This window comes from Scyliorhinus torazame, chromosome 18 (genome assembly GCF_047496885.1).
Source record: "Scyliorhinus torazame isolate Kashiwa2021f chromosome 18, sScyTor2.1, whole genome shotgun sequence".
NCBI lineage: Eukaryota > Metazoa > Chordata > Chondrichthyes > Carcharhiniformes > Scyliorhinidae > Scyliorhinus > Scyliorhinus torazame.
In genome coordinates this window covers 96,519,302-96,544,892 of record NC_092724.1, presented here as the reverse complement: position 1 = coordinate 96,544,892, position 25,591 = coordinate 96,519,302, and the positions used below count along the sequence as shown (strand labels likewise).

Below are 25,591 nucleotides of genomic sequence, written 5' to 3'. Positions count from 1 at the left end.
GTTGTTGGTTGGGGGGTGTTACGCACTGAAATATGTTTACATTTGTATTTGTATCTTTTTTTGTTATAAAACCATAAATGCCTTAATAAAATGTTTGCTAAAAAAAAGAATGTTTTTCTGCCTGGAGGAAGGTTTGGAGAGGTGTTCCTCAGGGGTCCGTGTTGGGACCCCTGCTTTTTGAGATATGGATTAATTATCTAGATCTTGGTGTACAGGGCACTAGTTCACAATTTGCAGATGATAGAAAACTTTAAAGTATTCTAAACTGTGAGGAGGATAGTGTAGAACTTCAAAAGGACATAGACAAATTGGTTGAATGGACGGATAGGTGGCAGATGAAGTTCAATGCAGAGAAATGTGAGATGATACGTTTTGGTGGGAAGAACATGGAGATACAATGTAAAATAAAGGGTGTAACTCTAAAGTGGACACAGGAGAGAATGGACCTGGTTGTATATGTGCATAAGTCAATAAAGGTATCAGGACAAGCTGAGGAAGCAGTTAAGAAAACATATGGTATCCTAGGCTTTAATCATTTGGAAATACAGAATTTGAGTATTGCTAAAAAAAAAGACATGCTGTCTTAAATTTTCATCTTACACTCATCAGCACAGATTGCAAGATTACCAACAGTAAAGGGAACAACAATATATACTTCATAAGAGAGCGCTGATTGATTGGCAAGTGGACTCTGATTGGTAGCGACTTTGCCACTCGTGAAAAGATCGAGAATGACACACACCCCTGTCTACATCAATGGCTTTGAAGTGGAGATGGTCAATAGCTTTAAGTTCCTGGAGTCACCATCACCAACTGTCCTGGTCCACTCACGTTGATGCAACAGTCAAGAAAGCCCAACAATGTCTCTACTTCCTATGGAAGCTAAAGATATTCAGCATGTCTGCATCAACTCTCACAAACTTCTACAAATGTGCCATAGAGAGCATCCTATCCAGCTGCATCACAGCTTGGTATGGCAACTGCTTGGCCCAAGATCGCAAGAAACTGCAGTGCATGGTGAGCTCAGCCCAACGCATCAAACAAGCTTGCCACCCTCCCGGGATTCTGTCTACACCTTCCACTGCCTCGTGAATGCAGACAGCATTGTCAGAGACCCCTCTTACCCAGGCTTTGACCTCTTCCAGACCCTTCCATCAGGCAGAAGATACAGAAGTCTGAAGACCCGCACATCCAGACATAGGAACAGCTTCTTCTCCTCAACGACCCTCCCTCGGACTGACCTGTTCCCTGTAAGAACACTATTCACGACGCCCTATGCTGCTCTCCAATCACTATTTGTTGATGTACCATTTGTCAATGTACTCTGTCAATTTTTTAAAAATTTGTCTACTATGTATGTATGCACTGTGTACATTCCGTGGCTGCAGAAAAATGTTTTTCGCTGTACTTCGGTACATGTGACAATAAATATCAATCAATCAATGGATTCAGGTAACTGGTAAAAGAAGCAATGGCTATTTGAGAAAAAAATGTTTTTAACATAGTGAATGGTCAGGATCTGGAATGCACTGCCTGAGTGTGTGGTGAAGGCAGGTACAATCAAAGCTTTCAAACAAACAAAAAGGTATTTTGGAAAGAAGCAATGTTCAAGGTTATGGAGAGAAAGCAGAAGAATGGTACTAAGTGATACGCTCATTCAAAGAGCCAGTGCAGACACGATGGAGCAAATGCTTACCTTCTTTTCTGCACTATGACAGTTCTGTAATATGTTACAATTATGAAGTTGGACTGTTTGCAGCTAACAGGCTTTTTAAAAAAAATATTTCTTTATTCTCCTTTTTCACATTTTCTCCCAAATTTACACCCATCAACAATAAACAATAATCAGTAATAAACAATAATCAGTAACAAATATGTCAATCCCCATATCAACAACCCCGATCCTATCCTCCCACCAAACCCAAAACATTTTCCCACACGTTCACATAAACAACTGACAAAAAGGAATCAGGAATCACCCATGGCCACAATTAACACCCATCGCCCCCCCCCCCCCCCCACCCCCACCAAACTCCCCAACCCTCCCACCCACCCACCCCCAACTAATGTTCAATGTTATCCAGTTCCTGAACATGCATAATGAATAATGCCCATGAATTGTAGAACCCCTCCATCCTTCTCCTCAGTTCAAACTTAACCTTCTCAAGAGTCAAGAATTCCAACAGATCCCCCTGCCATGCCAGGGCACAGGGTGGAGAGGCTGCTCTCCAACCCATCAGGATCCGCCTTCGGGCGATCAACGAGGCGAAGGCTATGACATCTGCCTCCGCACCCGTTTCCAACCCTGGCTGGTCCGACACCCTGAATATGGCCTCCCGGGGCCAGGGTCCAGTTTCACGTGCACCACTTTAGAAATTACCCTAAAAACCTCCTTCCAGTAATCCTCTAGTTTTGGACAGGACCGAAACATATGAACGTGATGAGCGGGGCCCCTCCCGCAACATTCACTACTTCTAATCCTTCAAAGAATCGGCTCATCCTCGCCCTCGTGAGGTGTGCTCTGTATACCACCTTCAGCTGATCAACCCCAACCTCGCGCACGAGGTGGAGGCATTTACTCTCCAGAGCACCTCACACCAGAACCCCTCCTCCATATCCTCTCCCAACTCTTCCTCGCACTTTGCTTTGATCCCTTCCAGAGGTGCCTTCTCCTCCTCCAAAATAGCTCCGTAGACCGCTGACACTACCCACTTCTCCAGTCCCTTGTCGTCAGCACCTCCTCCAGCAATGTGGAGGCCGGCTCGTCCGGGAAGTTCTGTATCTCCTTTCTGGCAAAGTCTCGAACCTGCATGTATCTAAACATTTCCCCTGCTCCAGCCCATACTTCGCTTCCAGCTCGTTCAATCCTGCAAACCGACCCCTAAGAAACAAATCTTTCAGTGTCTTAATCCCCTTCTCCTCCCATCTCCGAAAATTTCCATCCCATCTCCCTGGCTCAAATCTGTGGTTCCCCCAAATTGGCATTTCCCTTGACCCTGCCCCAACACGAAATGTTGGCGAAACTGCCTCCAAATTCTCAATGAAGCTATTATGACCGGACTCACTGAGTACTTCCCCGGGGCTATCGGGAGCGGCGCTGTTGCTAGTGCTTTCAATCCCGACCCCTGCACAAACTCTCCTCCATTCTGACCCACTGGGAATCAACCCCTCTTACCCAGCTCCGCACCTTCTCCACATTCGCCGCCCAGTAGTAATACATCAGGTTCGGAAGACCCAAACCCCCTGCCTGCCTTCCCCACTGTAGTAGCACCTTTCTAACTCTGGCCACCTTCCCTCCCCATATGAACGACGTAATCCTTCCCTCAATCTGTCTGAAAAAAGCCTTTGGCAGGAAAATCGGCAGGCATCGAAAAATAAACAGAAATCGTGGAACACTTCATTTTAATCGCCTGTACCCGACCCGTCAGTGACAGAGTGAGACCATCCCACCTTGCCAGATCAGCTTTCACTCTCCCCTCCAAACCAGAAATGTTTTACCTGCGGAGCGCCCCCCCCCCCCCCCCCACCCCCCCACCCCTACTCCCGGTCAACCTGCACCCCCAGGTACCTAAAGTGAGTCCCTGCCCTACGGAATGGCAGCCCCCCCACACCACAAAATATTCACTCTTGTCTAGATTCAGCTTGTACCCCGAGAAAGACCCAAACACTCGCAGCAGCTCCAATATTCCCCCTATCGACACACTCGGTTCCGACACGTATAACAGCAAGTCATCGGCATATAAGGACACCCTATGCTCTATCCACCCCCCAGCACTATTCCTTTTCATACCCCCAAACTTCTTAATGCGATGGCCAACGGCTCAACGGGGGGGATATAGGACATCCCTGCCTAGTCCCACGGTGGAGAGAGAAGTATCTCGAGCTGATGTTGTTTGTGCGGACACTCACCCTCGGCTCCTTATATAGCTTTACCCAATTCACAAATCTTGGTCCAATCCCAAACCGCTCCAGAACTGCTATCAAGTACCCCCATTCTACCCGGTCGAACGCCTTCTCAGCGTCCCATGCCACAACCACCTCTGTTTCCTTCCCCTCTGCCGGTGCCATAACGACGTTCAATACCCTTCTAATGTTTGAAAAGAGCTGCCTCCCTCTCACGAACCCCGTCTGATCTTCACCTATCACCTTCGGGAGGCACTCCTCCAGCCTACCCGCCAGTACCTTTGCCAATACTTTTGCGTCCACATTCAGAAGTGATATGGGCCTATACGACCCACACTCCGTAGGATCCTTATCTTTTTTAGCAACAGGGAAATCGATGCCTGCCCCAAGGTTTGTGGCAACACCCCCTTCCCTATCACCTCTTCAAACATCCCCACCATCAGGGGTGCCAGCTTGTCCTTGAATTTTTTATAATATTCCACCGGATACCCATCCGGCCCTGCCACCTTCCCCGACTGCATCCTCCCAATCGCATCCTTTATCTCCTGCTCCACTATCGCTCCTTCCAATGTAGCCCTGTCCCCCTCCCCTAGCCTCGGGTACTCCAACCCATCTAGAAATTCCTGCATCTCACGATCTCCCCCGGGTGGCTCTGCCCTGTACAACCTCTCATAAAATTCCTCAAAACCCTTGTTAATCTGATCCGGCGCCACCACCAACTTCCTTGCCCAATCCCTCACCTGATAATTTCCCTTGCCGCTGCTTCCCTCCAGAGCTGACCTGCTAACAGACACCTTATCTCCATGTTCGTAAACTGCACCTCTTGCTCGTCTCAGTTGGCGCACCGCCTTCCTGGTAGATAGTCGGTCAAAGCTCGCCTGTAGTTCCTTCCTCTTTTCCAGCTTTGCTGGGTTCCCATCTTTTGCATAACTCCTAACTACCTCCAGCATCTCATTTATTACCCTCTGCCGCTCCAACCTCTCCTCTTTGTCCACCCTGGCGTTAAACAAGATCACCTCCACACTCACCACCGCCTTTAGTGCCTCCCAGACGACCACCTTCGACACCTCACCCGTACAGTTGAAACCTACATATTCCTTAATAACCTTTTCAATTTTGTCACAAAACACTTGGTCCCCCAAAAGTCCCACATCTAATTTCCACCCCGGCCTCTGCGCTACCCCCTTCTCCAGCACCATATCCACCCAATGCGGAGCATGATCTGACACTGCAATTGCCGAGTATTCCGACCCATTAACCCCAGCCAACAAAGCCTTCCCCACCACGAAAAAGTCGATCCGCGAATATACCTTATGGACTGCTGAGAAAAATGAGTACTCCCGCTCCCTCGGGTGCAGAAACCTCCAGGGTCCTCCCCCCACCCCCCATTTTGCAGCTAACAGGCTTGGGGAGTTTTTGAAACTACCCCAACTCAACAACACAATAGTTTCTATTATATCTTTTTCTTTATTATTCTCTCTACTCCTCTCATTTCCCACAATTAAGTATACTTATTCCAAAACAGGATCATAATAATTTCAAAAAGATTCCACCAATCCTTCCATATTTTTAGTTTCAGCAAAATCTTTATTCTTTCCAAACTTGGATAGGATTGGAAATGTGTCAACTTGTTACAATCTTCTTAATTAAACATTGATTAGGTTGAGAAGAAGCGATGGTTATGTAAATCCGAGCCAATGGTTATAAAACCTGTAGATTATAGAAGGGGAGACTGGTGGGATCCTTGGGAAGGGAAAATGGGCAGGATTTGTCCCTGCAGGCTTCGGGGCCCTGTTGCCAATTGCCACCAGAGTCACCAATAATGTTGCTAATTAATAATGATGCTCTTTAGAGTCGCCAGGTATCAAATGATACCACCACAAGGCTTTACCGGATATCGATCAAAGGACCACACAACCAGTTAGTCAGTTCAAGTTTAAAGATGGTTTATTTACACACAAGGATTACTTCGACATGCAACACAAAACACGACAAGTTTTTAAAAAATATATATTTTATTAAAGTTTTCAAACACAATTTTTTCCCTTACAAATCAACAAAAATGGTAACATGATAACTGCTATATAACATTGTTTAACTAACATAGTAAACTAACCAAATAACACGAAGTAATGCTCACCCCCACCCCCTCTCCCCCTCCAAAACCACAAACAATTTACCCCCCCCCCCCTGGGTTGCTGCTGCTGGCCATCTATCTATCCCCTAACGTTCCGCTAGGTAGTCGAGGAACGGTTGCCACCGTCTGGTGAACCCTTGAGCCGATCCTCTCAGCGCAAACTTCATCCGCTCTAGTTTTATGAACCCCGCCATATCGTTTATCCAGGCCTCCAGTCCAGGGGGTTTCGCTTCCTTCCACATGAGTAAAATCCTACGCCGGGCTACTAGGGACGCAAAGGCCACAACATCGGCCTCTTTCGCCTCCTGCACTCCCGGCTCATCCGCTACTCCAAATATAGCTAACCCCCAGCCTGGCTTGACCCGGACCTTCACCACCTTCGAGATCACTCCCATCACTCCCCTCCAATACCCCTCCAGTGCCGGACACAACCAAAACATATGTGTGTGGTTCGCCGGGCTTCCCCCGCACCTCCCACACTTGTCCTCCACTCCGAAGAACCTGCTCAACCTTGCTCCCATTATGTGTGCTCTATGCAGCACCTTAAATTGGATCAGGCTAAGCCTGGCACACGAGGAAGAGGAATTTACCCTGCTTAGGGCATCAGCCCACAAACCCTCCTCAATCTCCTCCCCGAGCTCTTCTTCCCATTTTCCCTTCAGTTCGCCCACCAGCTCCTCCTCCTCTTCTCTCATCTCCCGGTATATCTCTGACACTTTGCCCTCCCCGACCCACACCCCCGAAAGCACCCTGTCCTGGATCCCGTGTGTCGGGAGCAGCGGAAATTCCCTCACCAGTTGTCTCGTGAACGCTCTCACCGGCATATATCTAAAGAAATTTCCCCGGGGCAGCTCATACTTTTCCTCAAGCGCTCCCAAGCTCGCAAACGTCCCATCTATAAATAAATCTCCCACTCTCCTGATTCCTACCCGGTGCCAGCTCTGGAATCCTCCGTCCAGCCTCCCTGGGGCAAACCTATGGTTGTTCCTGATCGGGGACCACATCGAGGCTCCCAGCACACCCCTCTGTCGCCTCCATTGCCCCCAGATACTTAATGTTGTCGCCACCACTGGTTTCATGGTAAAATTTTTTGGAGAGAGCGGTAGTGGCGCCGTCACCAGCACTTTTAAACTCGTTCCTTTGCAGGACGCCATCTCCAGCCTTTTCCACGCCGCTCCCTCTCCCTCCATCATCCATTTACGAATCATCGCCACGTTGGCGGCCCAATAGTAATCGCCCAAATTCGGCAACGCCAGTCCCCCTCTGACTCTGCTACGTTGTAGGAACCCCCTCCTTACCCTCGGGGCCTTCCCTGCCCACACGAAGCTCGTGATGTTTCTATCTATTTTTTTGAAAAAGGCCTTAGTGATCAGTATAGGGAGACATTGGAACACGAATAGGAACCTCGGGAGGACCATCATCTTAATCGCCTGAACTCTGCCCGCCAGCGACAGCGGCTGCATGTCCCACCTTTTGAAATCCTCTTCCATTTGTTCCACCAGTCGAGTCAGATTGAGTCTGTGTAAGGTTCCCCAACTCCTGGCTATCTGAATCCCCAGGTATCGGAAGTTTCTTTCCACTCTCCTTAGCGGTAGGCCATCTATCCCTCTACTCTGGTCCCCAGGGTGTATCACAAAAAGCTCACTCTTTCCCATGTTAAGCCTATATCCCGAGAAATCTCCAAACTCCCTCAATATCTGCATGACCTCTGTCATCCCCCCACTGGGTCCGTCACATACAGTAGTAGGTCATCCGCGTAGAGTGACACTCAGTGTTCCTCTCCCCCTCTAATCACCCCTCTCCATTTTCTGGAGTCTCTCAGCGCTATGGCCAGTGGTTCAATTGCCAGCGCGAACAGTAATGGGGACAACGGGCATCCCTGTCTTGTTCCCCTGTGTAGTCGAAAATACTCCGACCTTTGCCGATTTGTGACCACACTTGCCGTTGGGGCCCCATAAAGGAGTTTAACCCAACTGACAAACCCCTCCCCGAACCCGAACCTCCTCAGCACCTCCCATAGATACTCCCACTCCACCCTATCAAATGCCTTCTCTGCATCCATTGCCGCCACTATCTCTGCCTCCCCCTCTGCTGGGGGCATCATTATCACCCCTAATATTCGTCACACGTTGACATTTAGTTGTCTCCCCTTTACGAACCCTGTCTGGTCTTCGTGCACCACCCCCGGGACACAATCCTCTATCCTCGTTGCCAGCACCTTTGCCAGCAACTTGGCGTCCACATTTAGCAGTGAGATAGGCCTATAGGACCCGCGCTGCAGCGGATCTTTATCTCGCTTCACGATTAGCGATATCGTCGCCTCCGACATTGTCGGGGGTCGGGTCCCCCCTTCTCTGGCCTCGTTAAAGGTCCTTACCAGCAGCAGGGCCAACAAGTCCACATATTTTCTATAGAATTCCACCGGGAACCCATCTGGTCCCGGGGCCTTCCCTGCCTGCATGTTCCCCAGCCCCTTGGTAACCTCGTCCACCCCAATCGGCGCCCCCAGGCCTTCTACCTCCTGCTCCTCCACCCTCGGGAACCTTAATTGGTCCAAAAACTGCCGCATCCCCTCTTTTCGCTCCAGGGGTTGGGACCTATATAGTCTCTCGTAAAAGGTCTTAAACACCTCGTTTATCTTCCCTGCTCTCCGCACCATGGCTCCCATTTCATCCCTAATTCCCCCTATCTCCCTCGCCACTGTCCTCTTTCGCAGCTGGTGGGCCAACAGGCGACTCACCTTTTCCCCATATTCATATCTCATCCCCTGTGCCTTCCTCCACTGTGCCTCTGCCCTCCCTGTGGTCAACAGGTCGAACTCCGTCTGGAGTCGTCACCTCTCCCTGTATAGTCCTTCATCCGGGGCCTCCGCATATTTTTTATCTACCCTCAAAATCTCCCCCAGTAGTCTTTCCCTTTCCTTGGCCTCTGTTTTCCCCTTGTGGGCCCTGATGGAGATCAGCTCTCCTCTGACCACCGCCTTTAGTGCTTCCCATGCTACTCCCACTCGGACCTCCCCGTCGTCATTGGCCTGCAGGTACCTTTCGATACATCCCCGCACCCTTCTGCAGACTCCCTCATCCGCCAATAATCCCACATCCGGTCGCCAGAGTGGACGCTGCTCCCTCTCCTCTCCTAATTCCAGGTCCACCCAGTGTGGGGCATGATCTGAAACAGCTATAGCTGAGTACTCAGTTCCTTCCACCCTCGAAATCAGTGACCTTCCCAAAACAAAGAAATCTATCCGGGAGTACACCTTGTGGACATGGGAGAAGAAGGAGAACTCTTTGGCCATCGGCCTAACAAATCGCCACGGATCCACTCCCCCCATTTGGTCCATAAACCCCCTAAGCACCTTGGCCGCTGCTGGCCTTTTTCCGGTCCTAGATCTAGATCTATCTAACCCTGGGTCCAGCACGGTGTTGAAGTCCCCCCACAATATCAGGTTTCCTACCTCCAGGTCCGTGATACGTCCCAGCATCCGCTTCATAAATCCCGCATCATCCCAATTCGGGGCATATACGTTAACCAACACGACCTCCATTCCCTGCAGTCTGCCATTCACCATCACATATCTGCCACCGCTGTCTGCTACAATGTTCCTAGCCTCGAATGACACCCATTTCCCCACCAGTATGGCCACCCCTCTGTTCTTTACATCCAGCCCTGAGTGGAACACCTGTCCCACCCATCCTTTCCTTAACCTAACTTGGTCCGCCACCTTCAGGTGCGTCTCCTGAAGCATGGCCACGTCTGCCCTCAGTCCTTTCAAGTGCGCGAACACGCGGGCCCTCTTAATCGGCCCATTTAGGCCTCTCACGTTCCACGTGATCAGCCGAACTGGGGGGCTGCCTGCCCCCCTCCCCTGTCGACTAGCCATCACCCTCTCTGGGCCAGTCCCACATCCCGGTTCCGCGCACCCACCCGTTCCCCAGGCGGCGCATTCCCGCCCCGACCACCTTTTCTTTTACCAGTTCCTTTTCGATCTCTGCAGCAGCAACCCAGTTATCCCCCCCTCCCTCCCCCCTCCCCCGCTAGAACCCCATCTAGCATGATTACTCCCCCCATATTGCTTCCGAAAGTCAGCTGACTTCAACTGACCCCGGCTTCTCCCGCTCTCTCCTTGACCCCCCCCCGTGTGGGGAACTCCCATCTACCTTGCGCCTATCTTCCCGCCATCATCTTTCTGGCGCGGGAACAAGAAAAATAAGCCCCGTGTTCTCTAGAGCCGTCCTGCCCCTCGTGGCGCAGCTCCCTCTGCCGCCCCACTCCCATTCCCCATCCCCCGCCTATGTCTCTTCTCCCCCCCCACCGGCGCCCACATTTCTCAATGTCCCCCCCCTCCCCAATTTACATCTCTATATACATCAGCATTGTCGTTTCCCCTCCAACATCAGTCCCTCAGTTCTGATCCAGTTTCTCGTTTTTAATGAAGGTCCATGCTTCTTCCGCCGTTTCGAAGTAGTGATGCCTCTCCTGGTGCGTGACCCACAGTCACGCCGGCTGCAACATCCCGAACTTCACCTTCTTCTTGTGTAGCACCTCCTTGGCTCGATTAAAACTCGCCCTCCTTCTCGCCACCCCCGCACTCCAATCCTGGTTCACCCGTACCACCGCATTCTCCCATCTGATACTCCGTACCTTTTTGGCCCATCTCAGAACCACCTCTCTATCATTGAAGCGATGAAATCGCACGATCGTCGCCCTAGGTGGTTCTCCCGCCTTTGGTCTCCTCGCAGGGACCCGATGGGCCCCTTCCACTTCCAAGGGGCCCGAGGGGGCCTCAGCTCCCATTAGCGAGCGTAGCATCGTGCTCACGTAAGCCCCGCCGTCCGCTCCTTCCGCTCCCTCGGGGAGACCCAGGATCCGAAGGTTCTTTCTCCGTGATCTGTTTTCTAGGACTTCAATCCTTTCAATGCACTTTTTGTGGAGCGCCTCGTGCGTCTGCATTTTGACCGCCAGGCCCAGGATCTCGTCCTCGTTGTCCGTCACCTTCTGCTCCACCACACGGAGCTCCATCTCCTGGGTCTTTTGCGTCTCCTTAAGCCCCTCAATTGCTTGTAGCATCGGGGCCAGCACCTCCTTTTTAAGCAGCTCCACACACCATCTTAAAAATTCGTCTTGGTCCGGCCCCCATGTCGCCTGGGCTCCCTCCACCACCATCTTGCTCCTTTTTTCCTTCTGCCCCTGTCCTCGAGGATTCTTCGCGATCTGGCCGCCGCCGCTGCCGATATTTTTCTTTTTCGTTGGGGGGGGGGGGACTCCCTGTTGTCTCACCCCACACCGGGTTTCGTCCCGAAAAAATTCCCCGTTGGGGCTCTTAAAAGAGCCCGAAGGTCCGTTCGAGCTGGAGCCGCCGAAACGTGCGGCTTAGCTGATCATCGCCGCAACCGGAAGTCAACACTACAAGTTAAACTACAACTACAATAACCTATACTTAACTTCAGGCAACCGGCTCTATGCAGATGGACAAGGCCTTTGTCCGGATCTTGCATGGCTGGGTGGAAGAAGTGGCTCTGTTTCTGCTGGGCTCATCCGTCTGGTAGCGATCGTTGGTCTTGCACTTGTCTGTCTGGTCGTTATGCTGCACTTGGGTTGGCATAAGCCAGATCCAAGAGAGACCAAGCACATGGCTGTGTCTCTTCTTATCCCTCTGGGATTTTGCGCTCTTTGGGGCAGTCCTTAACTTGGACACAATAATTCGACAGGCTTTGATCACTGCCTTCCTTCTATTTTGGCCAATAAAGGGCGGGTGCCTTGATGGCTGGGCATGTCCTTAGCAGTCATTGACCTTGGCTGTTTGGGCTCCCTGAGTAAAGGGAGTGGCGCTGATTAGGCTGTATCGGTTACATGAGTACAGTTCTGGGGAAATGGGCCATTAGAATGCAAACGAGCGGGGGTTTCGATCGCGTCTAGCTATCTGGGTTGCAAATACACACACAAGCTCTGAGTCTGTCTGAGTCCTGGGTTGGCCATAATTCCCATGGTCCTTTGCAGGTGGCCATCTGAGATGGCTACAACCCAAATATTAGACTGAGAGATGGGTCAGAAACCAAATGGCTTGGGAAACAGTCAATCATTATGATTTTTCCCAGGGTGGCCAATTAATGATCAGAGTGTGGGCTCATTGTCCAATTATGGATGGCTGGAGTCCAATCCAAGGATTTCCAGCTTGAAATCAGCAGCAGGATACAATGGCAGGTAAGGGAGATGATGCTTCACAATGGAGGCACCCTCTCTACAACTGCCCCCAGGTAGCTGAGTTGGATCCCCGCCGCCAGCACAAACGTAGCAGCCAACTGGAAAGTCGCAGTCAGTCTCTTTTTTTTTCAAAAAATATACTTTATTCATAAAATCGATCATAAACATTACAGAACATTTTGAATTGTCTTGACTGTACATTTCCATCAGATTTACACATCCCCTTGACTTTCTTCCATTCAATTTTGATAACTTTTACACACATATCGCTCTTTATGTTACAATTCCTTCTTAAACATTTACATTGTCATGTTTCTTTTATACACTGGAGTGTTAATGACCTAGACCGAGGGGGGTTTATACTGTTACCCGCCCCTCGGTGTACATTTGCTGGTCAGACCTTACACAGTGGTCTTTCCCCATTGTGCCTTGGCGGCAGCTGCCCCAAGCTTGAGTGCGTCCCTCAGCACGTAGTCCTGGACCTTGGAATGTGCCAGTCTGCAACACTCGGTCGAGGACAGCTCTTTGCACTGGAAGATCAGCAAGTTTCGGGCAGACCAAAGAGCGTCTTTCACTGAGTTGATGACCTTCCAGCAGCAGTTGATGTTTGTCTCGGTGTGTGTCCCTGGAAACAATCCGTAGAGCACAGAGTCCTGTGTCACAGAGCTGCTCGGCATAAACCTTGACAAATACCACTGCATCTCTCTCCAGACCTTCTTTGCAAAGGCACACTCCACAAGGAGGTGGGTGACCTTCTCATTTCCCCCACAGCCACTCCGAGGGCAGCGTGCAACAGCGCTGAGCCTTCGGGTGTACATGAAGACTCTGACGGGGAGGGCCCTTCTCACCACCAGCTAAGCTAGGTCTTGGTGCTTGTTTGTAAGTTCTGGTGATGAGACGTTTTGCCAGATGACTCTGACAGTCTGCTCAGGGAACCATCCAACGTCCTCCACAGTCTGCTTTTCCCTGAGGGCCTCGAGGACATTACGTGCTGACCACTGCTTCATTGCCTTGTGGTCAAAGGTGATTTTCTTCAAAAACTTTTCCACGAGGGACAGGTGGTACAGCACGGTACAACTACTTGGAGCGTTCCGCGACAATGAGGCCAGGCCCATCCTTCGTAACACTGGGGACAAGTAGAACCTCAGTATTTAGTGACACTTGGTGTTTGCATACCGGGGGTCCACACACAGCTTGATGCAGCTGCACACAAAGGTGGCCATCAGGATGAGGGAGACGTTGGGTACGTTTTTCCCTCCCTTATCCAGAGGTTTGTACATGGTGTCCCTTCGGACACGGTCCATCTTGGATCTCCAGATGAATTTGAAGATGGCCTGGGTGACTGCTGCGGCGTAGGGTCGGGTAATGGGCCAGACCTGCGCTACGTACAGTAACACCGAGAGTACCTCACACCTGATGACCAGGGTTTTGCCCGCAATGGAGAGGGAGCGTTGCTCCCACCAGCCCAGTTTCTGTCTTACCTTGGCGATGCGCTCCTCCCAGTTTTTGGTGCACGCCACTGCTGCTCCGAACCATATCCCCAGCATCTTCAGGTAACCTGACCTGACAGTGAAGGGGACAAAGGACCGGTCGGCCCAGTTCCCAAAGACTGGTCCCAGGCATTCAAGAGCCTGCGTACAGACGTGGGATCCGAGCAGAAGACGGCGACGGCATCCATATACAGCGAGGCTTTAACTTGCACGCCTCCGCTGCCTGGGATCATCACTCCTCTTATACCCGGATCCTTCCTGATGGACTCGGCAAAAGGTTCTATGCAGCACACAAACAGGGCCGAGGAGAGAGGACAGCCCTGCCTGACTCCAGATTTGATCTGGAACTTTTCTGATTCCCACCCATTGATTGAGACTGCACTGTAGATGTTTGTGTAGAGCAGTTTGATCCAATTGCGAATTCCCTCCCCAAACCGCATTTTGGAGAGCACATCCATCATGTAGGTGTGCGATATTCTGTCAAAAGCCTTCTCCTGGTCAATGCTGATGAGGCAGGTATCCACCTTCCTGTCCTGCACGTAGGCGATCGTATCCCTGAGTAGCGCGAGGCTATCAGGGATCTTCCTGTCAGGTACAGCAGAGGTCTGGTCAGGGTGGATCACCAACTCCACAGCAGACCTGACCCGATTGGCGATGAGCTTGGCTAGAATTTTATAATCCACATTCAACAGTGAAATGGGTCGCCAATATCGAATTTCTTCCCTTTCCCCCTTCTGCTTGTAGATGAGGGTAATGATGCCTTTCCTCATGGATTCGTACACTTCCAGCAGGTCTGGGCCCATCCAGTCCCACAGAGCCGAATACAACTCAACCGGTAAGCCGTCGCTTCCAGGAGTTTTACTCGTCTCAAAGGACCTGACGGCCTTTGTCAGCTCTTCCAGAGTTAGCGGTTTGTCCAGGTTTTCCCGCTCGCTGTCGCCCAAGACCTCCGTGATAGACGACAGGAAGATCTGAGAAACAGTGTTATCTGTTGGCTTCAGATCATACAGTCCGGCATAAAAGGATTGGCTGAGCCTCAGGATGTCAGACTGCGATGACTTTACAGAGCCATCTTCTTCCTTCAGGCTGCTGATCACAGAGGTCTCTCTGTGCAGCTTTTGGAAGAAATAGCGTGAGCACTTTTCATCCTGCTCCACGGAGCGGACTCTGGAACGGAAGATAACCTTGGAGGCCTCCGAGGTGTAGAGCGAGGTTTGCTGGCTCTTCACCTCTTGGCGATCCTCCTTGACATCAACCCCCATCGACCGCAGCTGGGGCAAATTTTGCATACATTTCTGGAGCCTGGACATGGCCCCTCGTCTCTCTCTCTCAGCTTTTGAATGCCTTTGAGGATGAAAATTTTTTTGACGTTCCCCTTGAATGCTTCCCACCAGAGATGTGGAGACTCAAAGAGGGGTTTCATGGTTCTCCAACCTTTGTAATCCCTTTTAAGTTCCTCGAGGTTCTTTGGAGTCAACAGTTTTACATTCAGCTTCCATGTCCTCCTGCCCGCCCCCTGGTCTTCTTGCAGGTGGCAGTCGGCCAGTAGGAGGCAGTGGTCAGAGAAGAACACCGGCTTAACAACGGTGGACCTGACTGTGAAAGCACGTGACACAAAGAAGAAGTCTATCCTGGAGCGGACGGACCCGTCTGGTCGTGACCATGTGTATCTACGCTGCGCTCCGTCTGCAGGGTTGCTGAAGACGTCGAGCAGCTTGGCGTCTTTTACCGTTTCCATCAGGAGCCTGGACGCAGCATCTAGTTTGCTGTTGGCTCTGCTGGATCGTCCCGCCTCATCGATGATGCAGTTGAAGTCACCGCCCAGAATGACAGGCTTGGAGGTGGCCAACAGCAGCGGGAGTTGCTGAAGGACTGGCAGCCGCTCACTCCTCACAGCCGGGGCATACACGTAATGAGCCTGAGAGGGACGTTTTTGCATTTAACGTCTGCTATAAGGAGGCGTCCACCCACTACCTCCTTAACGTCGGAGATGATGAAGTTGCCTCCCCGCAGCAGAATACCCAGGCCGGAGGAACGACAGTCGTTTCCTCCTGACCAGATGGATGGCCCGTGGGACCACCAGCTTGACCAGTGCCTGTAGTTGCTGAGGTGAGGAATTCCACACTCTTGCAGGAACAGTAGGTCAGCTTTCACGTTTGCTAAGTAGCCTAGTGTGGCTACACACCGCAAAGTATCTTTAATGCTTCGCACATTAATAGATGCAATTTTAAACCCCATTTTAAAAAGGTAGATTTACCAGTCTCAGTGTCCAGAGTCTATGCATTTGGATGTTCCAGCTGTTGAATGTTCCCCAGCATGCCAGTTGCAGGGCTGAGAAAGCTGTCCTGGTCCTCACTGAGCCCGTGAACTAGACAGGGATGCATTGGGGGGGTAGTGTAGCCCTGGCATCCGTCGTGGCATTCAGTGGGTGTTGGAGTTGCAGGCCGGTTTTCGCCTAGGTTGTTGCTGCTTGTTAATTTCTGGAGTTGGTCTGTGACCTTATTTTTAATGTCCGGCGTTTGGTGTCCGTTGGTCATATTGCTGTTCCCATCCACCAGAGGTTGATGATCTCGGCGTGCTTTATTTCCTTCCCTGTCTGTGGTCTGGGGGGTCTGTGCATCCCGTTCTACATTGGTACTTTGCCTCTTTATTTGAGGCCGATTCTTGTCTGGTTTTCCCTCATCGGAGGAGGTGTCGGCGCTAAGTCCGCTGGCTGAAAGGTGCCGCTTTTTGCCATTCCCCATCGGGGGTTTCTTCAGTTCATTTTTTTGTTTCTTCTTTCGTTTGTCCCTGTTCACCATTTCCCAGGGCCCTTGATTCTTCGTTCCATCCTCTTCCATTGAGGCTTCCTCGTCAGATGAGGTTGGGGTTGAGTTGTCAGGTTGAGCTGGGGCCTCCACGTTTTGTTGAGGGCCCTTCTGTTGATTTTCAGCATTCTGTACTGTGGTGTCTTTGTCGATGGAGGGTGCATGAACCTCCTCTGTGGTCGTCTTTTTGACTCCGCCGCTGATGATTTGTGCGTACGTTGCCCCGCGTTTTGGGCAGGCCCTGTAAAGATGGCCGGCCTCCCCACACAGGTTGCAGCACTTGTCTTCCTTGCAGTCCTTTGTCATGTGTCCCTCCTGCCTGCAATTTTTGCAGAAGGTGACATTGCAGTTTGCGGCAACATGCCCCGTCTTGCCACAGGTGCGGCATACTCGTGGCTGTTCCACGTAGTAGAGATAGCCTCGATTTCCTACAATGGCGAAACTTGAGGGGGGATGCAGGATGGTTCCGTCGCCGTCTGTTCTCAGAGTCACCTTGATCTGATGCTCACTTGTCCAGATGCCAAAGGTGTCCTTCAGTTGCACGCTGTTACTTTTCAGCTCACCGTACCTGGCGAGGAACGTGAGCACATCAGACACGGGGACGTGGGGGTTGTACGTGTGCAGTCTCCTTTAATTGGCTTTACGGAGCCATTAACAAACTCATCACATGTGGAGGGTAGTTCTGCTGCATCCCCAATCCCAGTCCTCCTCAGGGTGAGGATTGGGCCTGGGAACTGGCACGCAGGCCGGCAATGTCATTTTTAGCCTGAAAATCCTCCTCGAACCCCAGCTACAGTGGGGCCTAAAAATCATCCAATGAATTGGAGTAAGGCAAGGCATTGTAAATTGTACACACTAATTGTGACTTTGTTTTCTACACATCAAGAATAATTTTCTTAAATTCTGAGCATTTGTTTAAAATGTATTTGAAAACAATTATTCAGCTTGTAACTCTTATGAACTCCAGTTAGTTTTCTAAAGACCAGTTAATGTGCTGAACTTCTTATGATAAACAACAATGCACAACAGAGGAATTGCACTATTTTTCCAGACCCCAGTAACCTTTGCAGTTCTACTTACATTAATGTCAGATAACTGGTTATGACTGATATCCAGAGATGTCAGATGGGATAGTCCTACAAACTCTCGTGATTCCACACAGATCAGCTGGTTACTGTCCAGCCTCAATCGTTGCAATTTCCGGAGTCTGAGCAGACCTTTCCCTAAACATGACAGAGAAAGGTTAACAAGTAACATTTTAGATTTGGTCCCATGCTGCACTCAGCCATGGATTTAAATGCAACTGGTACTTCTGCAGCCAACAAAATGCTTATTATGATGACATTAGTAACAAGTACATTAGTTGTCTAGTGGGGTGCTGAGCCAGACACACCAGGAAGATTGCACATTTTGAACTCCAGTCGTCAGTGAGGCAGATGATCTTAGTTTCTCAGTTACATAAAAGACTTGCATTAATATCGCGCTTTTGAGGACTTCAAAATATCCCACAGAGCTTTACAGCCAGTGTATTGGTGTTGTAATATAAGAAACACTGCAGCCAATTTGGACACAGCAAGGCCACACATACAGCAATGTCAATTTGACTACATAACTTGTTTTAACAAACATCAGTCAGGAAGCTGGGGAGACTTCCTCTTCTGTTGTTTGGAAAAGATGCCACAGGATCTTTTACATCAACCTGAGAAGATCTATGGAGCTTTGACTTTGGTTTAGTGACTCTTCCAAAAGGTGGGACGTCTTAAAGTACCACACTCCCTCGTGCTGTACTCGAGTGTCAGCCAGGGTTATGCACTCGGTTCTCTGCAGTGGAGCTCGAACCTACAACCTTCTTTGACGCGGGGGGAGAGAGTACAGCACTGAGCCATGGCTGACACCTTGGGGCATTACAGATAATGCATTACAGATAACATTGACATCTCAGAGTAAAAAAGAAGGATTTTTTGTTTTTAAACTATGAGTTTGAATTTTCAATCCTTATTGCATGTAATGTCCATTGCTATGATGTGTACGTTCTGTGACGGCAAGAAAGTGCTAAGCTGTGATGGATGCAGCTTGCTGACACTTGCTCCTTGGGCTCACACATAAATAATGGTCACTTGGATAAGGAGCCTCAGGATTTCCCATGCACCTTCAGATGAGGAGGGAAGTAAACATTAATTCCGTGGACTGGAGGTTTAGACACAAAATCTCCACCAAGCAGCTAAATGCAGAGCAGGACTTTTATTTTATCTCATTACAAGGATCCATTGGAAAGCATCTAGTATAAATGGGCCCCTGTGACATTATTGTATTATTGTACTGTTATTGAAAATTAAACTGTGATGAATATGGGTCAGCAGCACTGTTACACCTCCTGTAATCAGTGGGTATTGAAAGGAAGAGAATTTCTGGAGGGCACAAATAACATGATTTAGATGAATCAGTTCCCTTCTGTTTAAAATAAATTCTTTTAATGTTTGAATTATTATATTTGTTGTCTCTCCTCACAACTTGCATTTGAAATATTTCTGTTCATGACGTTAAAGAGGCCCAGGGCTGAATTCTCCAATCTCCGACGCCGAAATTGCGTTCGGTCGGAGAATGCGCTTTTACGCTGGAATGGGGGGACGGCAGCGATTTTCCGGTGCTCCATCCCCTCAAAAGCGGCGTACCCGAGGAGTACGCCGCCCACCGTCGGGACGGCCTCAGGGTGTCACATGAGGCCCCCCACTGATGCTCTGCCCCCGATGGGCTGAGTCCCCAATGGTGTGGGGCGCTGTCCTCACAACTTTCGGGGACCTCGCGTGGCAGCTGCGGACTGTGTCCAGCACCACCACAGTCAGGGGGGTGGGAGCCGTTCCGCTAGCAGGGAGGACTTCAGCAGGCACTGGGGGGGGGGGTCCGGGGGTGGAGAGAGGGGTTACAGGGGGGGCAGTTTTTGGCAGGCCGGGTCCGCGCGCGGCCATGGACCAGGCCATTCTGCGGCCGTATCCGCAGGTAAAGCCGGGGGCTTTACGCGGTGCGGCTGCTAGCCCCCCACCGGGCGGAAGATCAGTGCGGGGGCAGCGGCGACTTTTTGGTCGTAAGACCAGACGGATCCTGGACATAGCCACAGAATCGGAGAATCCAACACCCAGTATCACCATCGGAGATCAATGAAAAATTTACAGTCCAGAAGGAGGCCATTCGGCCCATCGAGTCTGCCTGGACCGTGGAAAGAGCACCCTACCTTCGCCAACACCTTCACCCTATCCCCACACCTCCACCCACTCCCCGTAACCCCACCTAACCTTTTTTTTCGACACTAAGGGCAATCTAGCATGGCCAATCCACCTAACCTGACACAGGGAGAACGGGGAGACTCCACAGAGACAGTGGAATCGTACCTGGGAAACTGGAGCTGTGAAGCAACTGTTTTAACCACTCCCACCCCCCCAGCATGTTTTCAGTGGGGTATGCCACAATAAATATGTTGGATGGGTAACCCACTGCCTTTCGGCCCACTAATGATCAAGTCTCTATGACCAGGCAACTTCTGGTTGTGGCGATGCGGAGCTAAGCCGCACATTTCGGCAGCTCCCGCTATCACGGACTTTTGGGCTCTCCAGAGGAGCCCCAACTGAAATTCTTTGATTGAATCCCGTGTGGGAAGGTGAGGTAAGGTCCCCCTTACGTTGTATGGCAGGGATTAGCGGTGGAGCGTCGGAGAAAGAGGCTTTGGAGCAGCGGCAAAAACGAGGGGGAAAAAACAAGATGGCGGAGGGCGGAGATCGAGCAGCATGGGGGCCGGACCAGCAGGAATTCCTCATGCGCTGTGTGGAGGAGCTTAAAAAGGAGGTGCTGGCGCCAATGCTGTTGGCGATCAAGGGGCTGAAGGAGACCCAGAAGGCCCAGGCGATGGAGGTCCATGAGGTGAGGGATAAAACTAATGAGAATGAGGACAAGATCCTGGGCCTGGCGGTAAGGATGGAGGCGCACGAGGCGGTGCACAGGAGGTGGGCCGAGAGACTCGAGGTCCTGGAGAACAGGTCGAGGAGGAAGAATCTCCAGATTCTGGGTCTCCCCGAAGCAGTGGAGGGAGCTGTTGCCGGGGCGTACGTGAGCACGATGCTCCATTCGCTGATGGGTGCGGAGGTCTCTCCGAGCCCCCTGGAGCTGGAAGGAGCTCACTGGGTCCTGGCGAGGAGACCCAGGGCTGATGAGCCGCCAAGGGCGATAGTGGCGAGGTTCCATCGCTTCGCGGCCAAAGAAAGTGTCCTGAGATGGGCCAAGAAGGTGCGGAGCAGTAGATGGGAGAATGCGGTGATCCGAGTCTACCAGGACTGGAGTGCGGAGGTGGCAAAGAGGAGAGCTGGCTTCAACCGGGCCAAGGCAGTGCTGCACAAGAAAAGAGTCAGGTTCGGAATGCTGCAGCCTGCGCGACTGTGGGTCACTTATCAGGACCGACACCACTATTTCGAAACGGCAGAAGAGGCTTGGACCTTGGGATAAGGCCGCAACAGGAGCTGCGCCACAGGGGGTGGGGTTGGCTCAGGAAACCGCGGGCCTTTTCCCGCGCTAGGGAGGGGGGGGGATGGAGGAAGATAAGGAGGAGGAGAGACTCCCACACGGGGAGATCAACGGGAAGACGCAGGAAGCCGGGGTCAGCAGAAGTCAGCTGACTCACGGAAGTAGTATTGGGGGAGCAAAAGAGCTAGATGTGGATCTAGCGGGGAGGGGGGAGGGAAGGGGGGAGAGGGGGGGATAATAGGGTTGCTGCTGCACTGGCCGAGGGGGAACTGAAAATGGAAGAGGTGGTCGGGCGGGGGTTCCCCGTCTGGGGGACTGGAGGGTGCGGGAGGCGCGGGCACGGGACCGGCCTAAGATAACAGATGGCTAGTCGGTGGGGGGGGGGGGGGGGGTAGCCCGCCAATCCGGCTGATCACGTGGAATGTGAGAGGCCTAAACGGGCCGGTTAAGAGGGCCCGAGTGTTTGCGCACCTAAAGGGACTGAAGGCAGACGTGGTCATGCTTCAGGAGACACATCTGAAGGTGGCAGATCAGGTCAGGTTAAGGAAGGGATGGGTAGGACAGGTGTTCCATTCGGGGCTGGATGCGAAGAATATAGGGGTGGCAATACTGGTGGGGAAGTGGGTGTCGTTTGAGGCCAAGAACATGGGGCGGATTCCGGATCTGGAGGCAGGGATCTTGATAATGGGTGGGGATTTCAACACGGTGTTGGACCCAGCATTAGATCGTTCCAGATCTAGGACGGGGAAGAGGCCGGCGGCGGCCAGGGTGCTCAGGGGGTTTATGGATCAGATGGGGGGAGTAGATCCGTGGAGATTTACCAGGCCTTTGGCCAGAGAATTTTATTTTTTCTCCCATGTACATAAGGCCTACTCCCGGATAGATTTTTTTGTTTTGGGCAGGGCATTGATCCCGAAAGTGGAGGGAACGGAGTATTCGGCCATAGCCGTTTCAGACCACGCCCCGCATTGGGTGGAGCTAGAGCTGGGGGAGGAGAGGGACCAACGCCCGTTGTGGCGGTTGGATGTGGGACTGCTGCCAGACGAGGAAGTGTGTGGTAGGGTGCGGGGGTGCATCGAAAGGTACCTGGAGGCCAACGACAACGGGGAGGTGCAGGTGGGAGTAGTATGGGAGGCGCTGAAGGCGGTGGTCAAGGGAGAGTTAATCTCCATCAGGGCTCATAGGATGAAGAGGGGCAGGGAAAGGGAGAGGTTAGTGGCGGAGATTTTAAGGGTGGACAGGAGATATGCAGAGGCTCCTGATGGGGGACTACTCAGGGAGAGACGAAGTCTCCAGACGGAGTTCGACCTGTTGACCACAGGGAAGGCAGAGGCACAGTGGAGGAAGGCACAGGGGGCGATATATGAATATGGGGAGAAGGCGAGTCGGATGCTGGCTCATCAGCTCCGTAAGAGGATGGCAGTGAGGGAAATAGGTGGAGTCAAGGATGGCAGGGAAACTACGGTGCGGAGTGCGGTGAAAGTGAATGAGGCATTTAAGGCCTTTTACGAGGAGCTGTATAGGTCCCAGCCCCCAGGGGGAAAAGAGGGGATGCGATGATTCTTGGACCAACTGGGGTTCCCGAGAGTGGAGGAGCAGGAGGTGGCTGGTCTGGGGGCGCCCATTGGGGTGGAGGAGCTGGTTAAAGGACTGGGGAGCATGCAGGCGGGGAAGGCCCCGGGGCCGGATGGGTTCCCGGTGGAGTTTTATAGGACGTATGTAGACCTGTTAGCCCCGTTGCTGGTAAGGATCTTCAATGAAGCAAGGGAGGGGGGGACCCTGCCCCCGACAATGTCGGAGGTGACGATCTCTTTGACCTTGAAGCGGGATAAAGGCCCACTGCAATGCGGGTCGTATAGACCGATCTCGCTCCTCAACGTAGATGCTAAGTTGCTGGCAAAAATGTTGGCTATGAGGATTGAGGACTGTGTCCCAGGTGTGATTCACGAGGACCAGACAGGATTCGTAAAGGGTAGGCAGCTAAATACCAATGTGCGAAGGCTCCTAAATGTGATAATGATGCCATCGGTGGAGGGAGAGGCAGAGATTGTGGCAGCTATGGACGCGGAGAAGGCCTTTGACCGAGTAGAGTGGGAGTATCTCTGGGAAGTGTTGAGGAGGTTTGGGTTCGGGGGAGGACTTATTAGAGCCCCGGTGGCGAGTGTGGTCACGAACCGGCGGAGGTCAGAGTATTTCCGGCTGTACCGAGGGACGAGGCAGGGGTGCCCCCTGTCCCCCTGTCCCCTCTGCTGTTTGCATTAGCAATTGAACCTTTCGCCATGGCGTTAAGGGAGTCGGGGAAATGGAAGGGGGTGGTCCTAGGGGGAGAGGAACATCGAGTGTCACTGTGCGCAGACGACTTGGTGCTGTATGTGGCGGATCCAGTGGAGGGGATGGTTGAGGTCTTTGTGGTGCAGCCGGAGGGTCAGGGAAGAGGGATAGACGACCTACTGTTGAGGACGGCGGAAAGGAGCTTTCGATACTTGGGGATTCAGGTAGCTAGGAGCTGGGGGGCACTGCACAAACTTAATTTGACGCGGCTGGTGGAACAGATGGAGGAGGACTTTAAAAGGTGGGACATGTTGCCACTCTCGTTGGCGGGCAGGGTACAGTCGATTAAAATGGTGGTTCTCCCGAGGTTTCTTTTTGTATTCCAATGCCTCCCAATTGTGATAACCAAGGCCTTCTTTAAGAGGGTAAGCAGGAGCATTATGGGATTTGTGTGGGCGAGCAAGACCCCGAGGGTAAGGAGGGGGTTCCTGGAGCGTAGCAGAGATAGAGGAGGGTTGGCGTTGCCGAATCTGGGTGGCTACTACTGGGCAGCCAACGTGGCGATGATCCGTAATTGGGTGATGGAGGGAGAGGGGGTGGCGTGGAAGAGGTTGGAGATGGCGTCCTGCAAAGGAACGAGCCTGGGAGCGCTGGTGACGGCACCGCTGCCGCTCTCGCCGACAAGGTACACCACGAGCCCGGTGGTGGCGGCAACGTTAAAGATCTGGGGGCAGTGGAAACGACATAGGGGAGCGATGGGAGCCTCGGTGTGGTCCCCGATCAGGGATAACCATCGGTTTGTCCTAGGAAGGATGGACGGAGGGTTTCAGAGTTGGCATCGGGCAGGGATTAGAAGAATGGGGGACCTGTTCATCGACGGGACGTTTGCAAGCTTAAGGGCACTGGAGGAGAAATTTGGACTACCCCCGGGAAATGCCTTCAGATACATGCAAGTGAGGGCGTTTGTGAGGCGGCAGGTGAGGGAATTCCCGCTGCTCCCGGCACAGGGGATTCAAGACAGGGTGATTTCGGGCGTATGGGTCGGAAAGGGCAAGGTGTTGGCGATATACCAGGAGATGAAAGAAGGGGGGGAGACTTTGGTAGAGGAGCTGAAAGGTAAATGGGAAGAGGAGCTAGGGGAGGAGATTGAGGAGGAGCTGTGGGCTGATGCCCTAAGTAGGGTTAATTCCTCTTCCTTGTGTGCCAGGCTTAGCCTGAAACAGTTTAAGGTAGTTCACAGAGCGCATATGACGGGGGCGAGGCCGAGCAGGTTCTTTGGAGTGGAGGACAGATGTGGGAGATGCTCAGGAAGTCCGCCGAACCATGTCCATATGTTTTGGTCATGCCCGGCACTGGAGGGGTTCTGGAGGGGAGTTGCGGGAACAGTATCTAAGGGGGAGGGAGGGAGGGGGAAGGGGGGCCTTTCTGGGGGGCATTTGAGCAAGAAAATAAATGAATGATCCGGGAAACTGATATGTACGGGAGGATTCCAATGTACAAAGTTCTGTATCATATTGACTTGCCATGTTCATGTCTTGCTAGGCGAGCTTTCTTTCTTTTGTGTTACGGGGGGGCGGGGTTTGTTTTGTGTGGTTGAAAATTTTGTTAAAAATTCTTAATAAACATTTTTTTTTTAAGTCTCTGTGACCAGGGGTCGGAGGGAACCGTCCTTCAATTATTGCTCAATCAGAGCCCTCAATCTACCTTCACTGTCATAATATGCTGGGCAGGAAGTTGAGAAGGCCGCGTTTTTAAAAACAGTCAGTTCAAAGGTGGAGGAGCGGGGTGGGGGGTGATACATTCTTTGGGGGCTGCCTGTGCACATTGGGGAAGCCCCTCCAAGATGTTACCCCACCGCCTGTCCACCATAACCTGCCTTGCATCTCCCTTTGACCCCCAAACTAGTGCACCTGACCCTTCCCACCCTAAAAGCCTGGGATTTACCTCCCTTCGGTTGCCATTGCTCTTCTTCGTGGAGATGCTTATAGGTGCTAGCACTGTCCACTACTGAGTTGCTACTAGCGTTGCTTTAGCTGCTATCTAATCAGACAGGTCAGCAGCTCCAGAGGGCAGGGCTTTCTCCCGCTGAGAACCGGAATGTAGGGCGGAGCAGGGTGGCGGTTCAGACCATACAGGAGGATGTGTGGGGGATCCGCTGGGGCATCACATGTGCGCGAGGCTCAGTCTGAGTTTTTTAAAATAGTTACTCTGGAGTTAGAAGTGATTTTTGTGCCTTCTAACTCTTTCAGAGTATCTATCAGGGCAAAACTGGC

At 51.8% G+C, this 25,591-nt stretch overlaps 1 protein-coding gene across 5 annotated transcripts in view; it reads right to left on the bottom strand.

Annotated features, from left to right (window-relative positions):
• The window catches only part of LOC140395380 (uncharacterized), a 242,299-nt gene that overhangs the window by 149,088 nt on the left and 67,620 nt on the right, over positions 1-25,591 (bottom strand). For all 5 annotated transcript variants that reach the window (XR_011936169.1, XM_072483075.1, XM_072483074.1 and 2 more), the window contains exon 6: positions 17,619-17,761. Coding sequence is in view for 4 of the 5 variants with exons in the window: in XM_072483075.1 (XP_072339176.1) it covers positions 17,619-17,761 (143 nt within the window). In the remaining variant the exon portion in view is untranslated. The remainder of the gene's footprint in view (positions 1-17,618; positions 17,762-25,591) is intronic.